Genomic DNA, 6,682 nt, shown 5'->3' with positions numbered 1-6,682 from the left:
TAATGTCTTGGTTTTCTTTAAAAGGGAAAATGCTGGTCAAATAATCTAACTAAAAACCAACCAACTTAGTAGATGATAGCAGGATTTCTCACCAGATGGTAGCTGCAATTTTTTCTTTTTACAAATGCTGTGTTGTGTGTCAGTTTGCTCCCCGCTACCTTTTATAGCCCTTTATTCCATCCTTGTCTGAAACCCATCCAGTGCCCTAAACTACCAACAATGCCAATGAAACAAAGTTACTCTGGATGCCCAAAGGCACCACCTCTACTCCATCAGGATGAAAATCCAAGGAGTATTCAATATTTATAAACAGCACTCACATTACACTTTAACTTTTCCTGAGTGGCTGTGAATGTCATTTAATTGTCTCCAGGTTGAAGTGCTTTTGTGAGTCATGACTTCCCTTCATCCTTGTACATCACACTGAGGAGGAGGGATTGCCTTAACTATGACAACTACCAAGAGAGAAGGATTGAAAGCTTTGCTCTAGGAATCAAAATCACTTGTTTGTAGTGTGCACTCGCTCAAAAGACTTCTGGCTTGTTTAATGGGTTACCTGTTGGGTTCCACTGATGAGGCTGCCAGAGCCTGAGAACAGAAGCTTCCCTCCAAAGCATAGACTAGTATCTGTCACACAGTAGACACTGAACAAAACTCACTATTAAGGACCCCTCTTGTCAACATATGAGTGAGTCACTAATTTAAATATAAAAGCTCATACGGTTAAAGTTCAGAGTCATTAATAAACAAAGATAATGAAATTAGAGTAAGACCATTTTTCTTTAACACCAATCTGCCCAAAATGAAGGTGAAAAAGTCAGCAATGAAGGTGAAAAAGTCAGCGATGAAGGTGAAAGGAGCCTTGTCACAGACCACGTGTACCGTTCACACCCTTTGCCCAACAACTGCACTCCATGCTCTAAGAAACCAACCTGCTCTTTGTACAAGGTTTATGAAAAAAAATTAACTGAACCTTCCTAAACGTCCATCAGTGTTTTCAGACATGAAAACGATTTGCAAAGAGCTTTTAATTACATGGCACATGTTTGGGCTAAATTGCAAGTGGAAAAAAAAACATCTTAATGGAGTCCTCCCCCCTCCCAAGTTTCCTATAATGATCATGTATGTTTTCTGGTTATAAAGTAAGAAACGGGGGGCTAGTCCAGAGATTCCCGTCTCCGAAGCCCACACTAAAATGCGATAGCACTCATCCGGCCAGGACCCCTTCCCGCGTGGGGGTTGTGTGCAGGGGTCTTTCAAGGGTCAGGCAGCATCAGTTTTCTTCTATGTACTTTCTGACTCTGCATTTAAATGCACTTTTGAGTGCCCACAAAATACCACACACCGTCAGGTAACACCAATATGTGAACAATTTTTGCTTTGGGGCATTTTCAAAAGGAGCAAAGTAGAGTGTGGGTACTCGAAGGCCGACGAGCACAGTAACCTGGCGCGCCAAGTCCCATGAGGCATCTGGGTTCCAGTGAAACCCATGGACTGTGGGAAAAGCACAAACGGGCAGAGAAGGCCCCAGGGCCCAGGCCTCGGGGACTGAGTCATTCCAAAGCCAGCGTTGCCGGAAACACGCCCTGCGCGGCAGGAGGAGGAGTAGGTGGGAGCAGCCGGGCCCTCACTTCCTAGCAGCCACCTGGGGCCCACCGCTCCGCCCCTGGCCTCCGGACCTGGCCCGCGCGCCCTAAGGGATCGCAGCCCGGATCCACCCCCTCCGTGCGGGCAAAGCACGCGTCATCTTTGGGGCAGGGCGGTGACTGAGGCAGCCGCGGCAGCCACCCCACCCCACGCGGGTGGATCAAATCGCTCAGGGGGTGGGAGTGGTCGCCAGCGACTCCAAGGCTTCTCCAAGGGGCCCTCCATCTCCTGGCCCCAGGCCGAATTCGGACACAGATGAGGTCCAAGTTCAGACCTCTTCATGCCCTCACCTTACCCCAATCGGGGCTGCTGGATGGGAGGGTGCAGGAGGCGCAGTGTGGGAATCCCGGGCGCTCCCGGCGCCCGCGCATCACCCAGGCGCACAGGGAGTGCCAGAACCGAGCACCCCGACCTCGCCCTCCAGGGGGCCCTCGTCCCTCTCTTCCCCTCCCCCGGGCATACTCGGTCGCCTCCGGCGCGCCCAGGCCTGGGCTTCTCGCAGCCTAAGGCCAAGCCGCCGCTTTCCCTTCCCCCAGAAATGTGGAGGGGCTGCCTCCCCATCTCTGGCCACCCCCTATAACCCAGCTGCGGAGGCTGCAGCGCGCCCTGGACTTTCCAGAAGCTCGTACCTTGCCTTCGATCTGCTTCACCATTTTGGTCGTTGAGATCTGACGAGCGACCGTAAAAGCAGAAGAAATGGACCCGAAGCGCCGGACAGAGCTCGGACCGAGAGCGCGCAGCCCGCCTTGCCTTTATAGCGCAGCGAGGGCGGGGCGCCGGGCGTGCGGGCGCGCGCGGCGTGCGTGTGGCGGGAGCGCGCCCGTCCAGGCCACCCGCGCCCCGCAAGGTTCCGCCAGCGAGGCTCCGCCTCTCGGGGGCCGCCGAGCCTCGAGGTCGGGGCGGGGCCGCTAGCGCGGGGGGGCGGGGCCAGTGGGCGCCGGGCGAAGCTCCGGGAAATCGTGCCATGAGACCGTTCCCGCCACCCCGCCCGCCTCGCCCTGGGGATGGTGTTCTCTGGGCGCCGTTGAGTCACCTAGAGGGCGCATGCAGTGCGCCACAAGGTGGGAGGCGGAGAGGCAGACGGCCACCCCCAGAGCCACAGGGCCTCTCCTGGGTTTCCGAGGAAGGGATCGGCCAGGCCTTAATCGAACGCACCCTGGCTCTAGCGTGCAGTACCGGGATCACGCGTACCGGGATCATGCAGGGAGGGCTGGATTCCTGTAAAACGCCTGGCACGCCCTTGCCTCCACCCCGCAGCCAGACGAACCCCAAAGTGCTGAGTAACGATGACCAGGAAGTATCTTCGTGCTTGCGCCCCCGTCTCCTTTCCGGAATTTGCTGCGACCGTTCTCCTCTTTTCCCTCCTTCCTGCTCTTTGACTTTGGGCGATGAACTAAACACCGCGGTGTAGTGCGGTAGAGACTGCAGGGGCGTTGGGTGGGTGCTGGCTGGCTGGCACGCAGCTGCGTGCGGGATGTAAGTGCAGCCTAGCTGGGCTCTGCAACTTGATTACGTTGTGTGGCCCTGGCAACATCCTGACTTCAGTTTTCCCTTCTGTAAAGTGGGAATTAACGGTAGTCGCTCTCTCACGGTGGTGGTGTTTTGAGCTAATTAAGATGGTTTAAAGTGATTAGGGGGAGCTCTGGTGGCACTGGGTTAAAGCACTGGGCAGCTAACCGAAACGTGGTCGGTTTAAACCTACCTGTAAAGATTTACAGCCTTGGAAACCCTATGGGGCAATTCTACTCTGTCTTACAGGGTTGCTATGAGTCGGAATCTCCTCAATGACAATAGGTTGAAGTGGTTAGATCAGTGTTTTGGTACATAGTAAGCCCTCAAGTAGTTTTGGCTTTTGTGGGAGTTCCTGAGTATCCCAGATGGTTAAATGCCTGCTAGGAGCTCTACTAGCGTAGTGCCGAAGGCATTTGACTGCTAACCAGAAGGCTGGCGGTTCAAACCCACCAGCCACTCCTCGGAAGGAAAGTTGGGCAATCTACTTGTGTAGTGATAGCACCTTGGAAACTAAGGAGGGGTCGCTATGAGTCAGGTCCTACTGGACGGCACTTAACAACAACAACAGCCCAAAGGTTGGTGGTTACAACCTACCGAGAGGTGCCTGGGAAGACAAGCCTGGCAGTCTGCTGCTGAAAGGTCACTGCCCTGAAAACGTTATGGAGCAGTTGTCTGCGTGCGTAGGGTGGTGCGCTGGGGTTGACTATACTGCTGCTAACAACAACATAGCTTTTGTGGGTATTAATTTGGCCTGCTTGATGGCATGGAGGGCCTGGATGAGCTTGGCAGCCTTCTATTTGTGAAGCACCACTGCCCACCTTTGTGTTTTTTCTACCAGTGGTGAAAAGCCTGGCACAGAGGAGTCAGTTTGTGTTGATTCAGGAATGCACATTATGGGGTGGTTCTGGCAAGATGGTGGATTGTGGAAGGTGAGTACATCAGCTACCATGGGAAGGGCCTGTGGGGAGCTGGACATGGAGAAGCTGCTGGCTGGAGAGAAATGAGAGGCGGAAGGGAGATGGCAAACCCGAGTTAGCCCTTCAGGAGCAGAGCACGCTGCCTAAAGCTCGATCGAGATGTGAATGGCTGGAGTGGTGAACTGCTCCCTGGCTTTCACCGAGAGCCCCTACCACCTGCCCATGCAAAAGAGGAAGGAAGAAAACCAGAGGTTTTGAGCCTTTGTGCAGTTTCTAGAGGACTGAGAAGAAGCAAGCCTTGAGTAAGGATGTAAACAAAGGACACATTTTAAGGACAGCCCTACACTCATTGACCCATTGCAGTCAAGCAGATTCCAACTCATAGTGACTCTGTAATACAGAGTATAAGTGCCCTGTGTGGTTCACAAGGCTGTAATATTTATGGAAGCTGACAGCCACATTTTCTTCCTGTGGAGCAGCTGGTGGGTGCAAACCACCGACCTCTTGGTTAGCAGCTGAACGCTTAACTGCATCATAAGGGTTCCTTAAGGACAGCCCTGGAAAAACAAACAAACAAATAAACAACCCAAACTCACTGCCATCAAATCGATTCAGACTCATAGTGACCCCTTCTTGGGTTTCCAAGAAGGTATCTCTATGGACGTAGATTGCCCAGTCTAGACAGATGGAATATGGTCTCTCTTGAATATAGCAACCTTCCCCAAAAGATTAAGGACTACTGGGACAAAGAAACTCAAAACTCACTGCCATCGAGTGTTTCCAACTCATAGTGACCCCCTTTGGGTTTCCAAGGCGATACATCTTTTCAGAAGTAGATAGCCCAGTCTTCTTTCCATGGAGTGGCAGGTGGGTTTGAAGCGCCACCCTTCTGGTTAGCAGTCAAATGCCTTAGGCACCATGCCACCAGAGCTTCTTACTGGGACAAAGAAGGGGCCTTATATAGGGTGGGGGAGCAGCTTTTCTGCTGTTGTGCCTTAAGCTCAACTTGCATCCCTGCTTCTGGTGCGTTGCCATGGAAAAGACAACATATAAGTGAGGAAGGTGAGCTGCCAGATGGCCAAGGGCTGCCCAGACCATGCTCAGCTGGCATTTCCTCCTTTCCTAGGACTTTGCAAATGTCCGGTGACTCGGTTGCAGGATGCGCCCACTCTTTCCTGCCTCCACAGAACCAGTAGAAGATGTGGAGGGTGTTGCAACCGTAGAGGACAAGGGAACTGGAAGCTAAAGTGTGCATTAAGAGCTCAGATCCTGCAATTAGACGACCTGGTTCTTGTCCCCGCTGTACTACTGAGTAGCTGGCTAACTGTGATGTTAGGTGCCGTCGAGTTGGCTCCGACTAATGCTAAATAGCCTTTCAGTTTCCTCATCTGTAAAATGGGCATAATAATACCCCATGCTATGATAAAAGAGCCCTGGTGGCATAATGGTGAAGTGCTTAAATGCTAACTGAAAGATGGACAGTTTGAACCCACCTAGTGGCTCTGCAGGAAAAAGTCATGGCAAGCTCCTCACAGATGACTGCCTAGAAAACCCCGGGGGCCACTTCTCCTCTGTCCTGTGGGGTCTCTAGGAGTTGAATGTGACTCACCGGCACCTAACAACAACAATGTGCTATGGTAAAGGTTGAGAGAGTTCAAATATACGTAACATACTTAGAATTGTACCTGGCAAATGAGTGGATTCCGACTCATGGCGACCCCCATTGGGTTTTCAAGGCTGTCAGTCTTTATGAAAGTAGATTGCCTCATCTTCCTTCCGAGGAGTAGTTGGTTTGAACGGCTGACCTTGTGGTTAGCAGCCAGGTGCCTTACCCACTAAGCAACCAGAGCTCCTTATGTGGCACATAGAAAATGCTATATGAGATGGGCTTACAGACTATTGAATGGAATGGTGAAATCCCACCACAGTGACGCAGAGCAAGGTTGGAAGGGGAGACTGGGAACTAGATGTTAAAAGTTGTAAGTGAATGAAGTAATCCGTAATGCACTGAGCTCAGTGCCTTAAGTCTTCAAGAAAAGGTTTTTTTTTTTTCACCTCCAGAGAGAGGAAGAAAAAAAGTGAAGTGGACCTTGCCCTAAAGAGGTAGGTCCTTTGCCTGCAGGCACATGGGAAACCGAGTCCCTAGGATTTCAGATGGGGCAAGGAGGTAGCATTCTGTGATGACAGTGAGATACAGAGGGGTCTGTTTGTGCAGAGAGGTGTAGGGGTGAGAGGAGAGATAGGTGACTGTTTGGGATAGAAGTGTGTCTCCCCAAAATTTGTGTTGTAAATTCTAGCCCCAGTACTTGTGGTTAGAGCCCCATCTGGGAATAGGTTTTCTTTGTTAAGTTAATGAGACAGTATTAGTGTAGGGTCTCTTAGGAGATGTAAAAGAGCAGATAGTGACCCCATGTGACACAGGAGAACTGACCCACATGGTTTTCTAGTCTGTAAGAAGGAAAAAAATAAATAAATAATCGGAGACAATAAATACCGTGCCACGTGAAAATCCCCAAGGAAAAGAAGCTGAAAAGAGACAAGGGCTGGCGTTCTGAATTTGAACTTCTAGTATCCTAAACTGTGAGAAAATAAGTTTCTTCCTGTTA

At 51.3% G+C, this 6,682-nt stretch overlaps 1 protein-coding gene across 1 annotated transcript in view; it reads right to left on the bottom strand.

Annotated features, from left to right (window-relative positions):
• The window catches only part of TXN (thioredoxin), a 14,998-nt gene extending 12,698 nt beyond the window's left edge, over positions 1-2,300 (bottom strand). The window contains exon 1 of the mRNA XM_007936723.2: positions 2,277-2,300. Coding sequence (XP_007934914.1) covers positions 2,277-2,300 — 24 coding nt within the window. The remainder of the gene's footprint in view (positions 1-2,276) is intronic.
• Positions 2,301-6,682: the final 4,382 nt, after the last annotated feature.

This window comes from Orycteropus afer, unplaced genomic scaffold (genome assembly GCF_000298275.1).
Source record: "Orycteropus afer afer isolate SDZICR_OR568_19922 unplaced genomic scaffold, OryAfe1.0 scaffold00037, whole genome shotgun sequence".
NCBI classification, from domain to species: domain Eukaryota; kingdom Metazoa; phylum Chordata; class Mammalia; order Tubulidentata; family Orycteropodidae; genus Orycteropus; species Orycteropus afer.
Note: the sequence above shows the minus strand (reverse complement) of the source record. Positions and strands in the feature narration are given on the sequence as shown.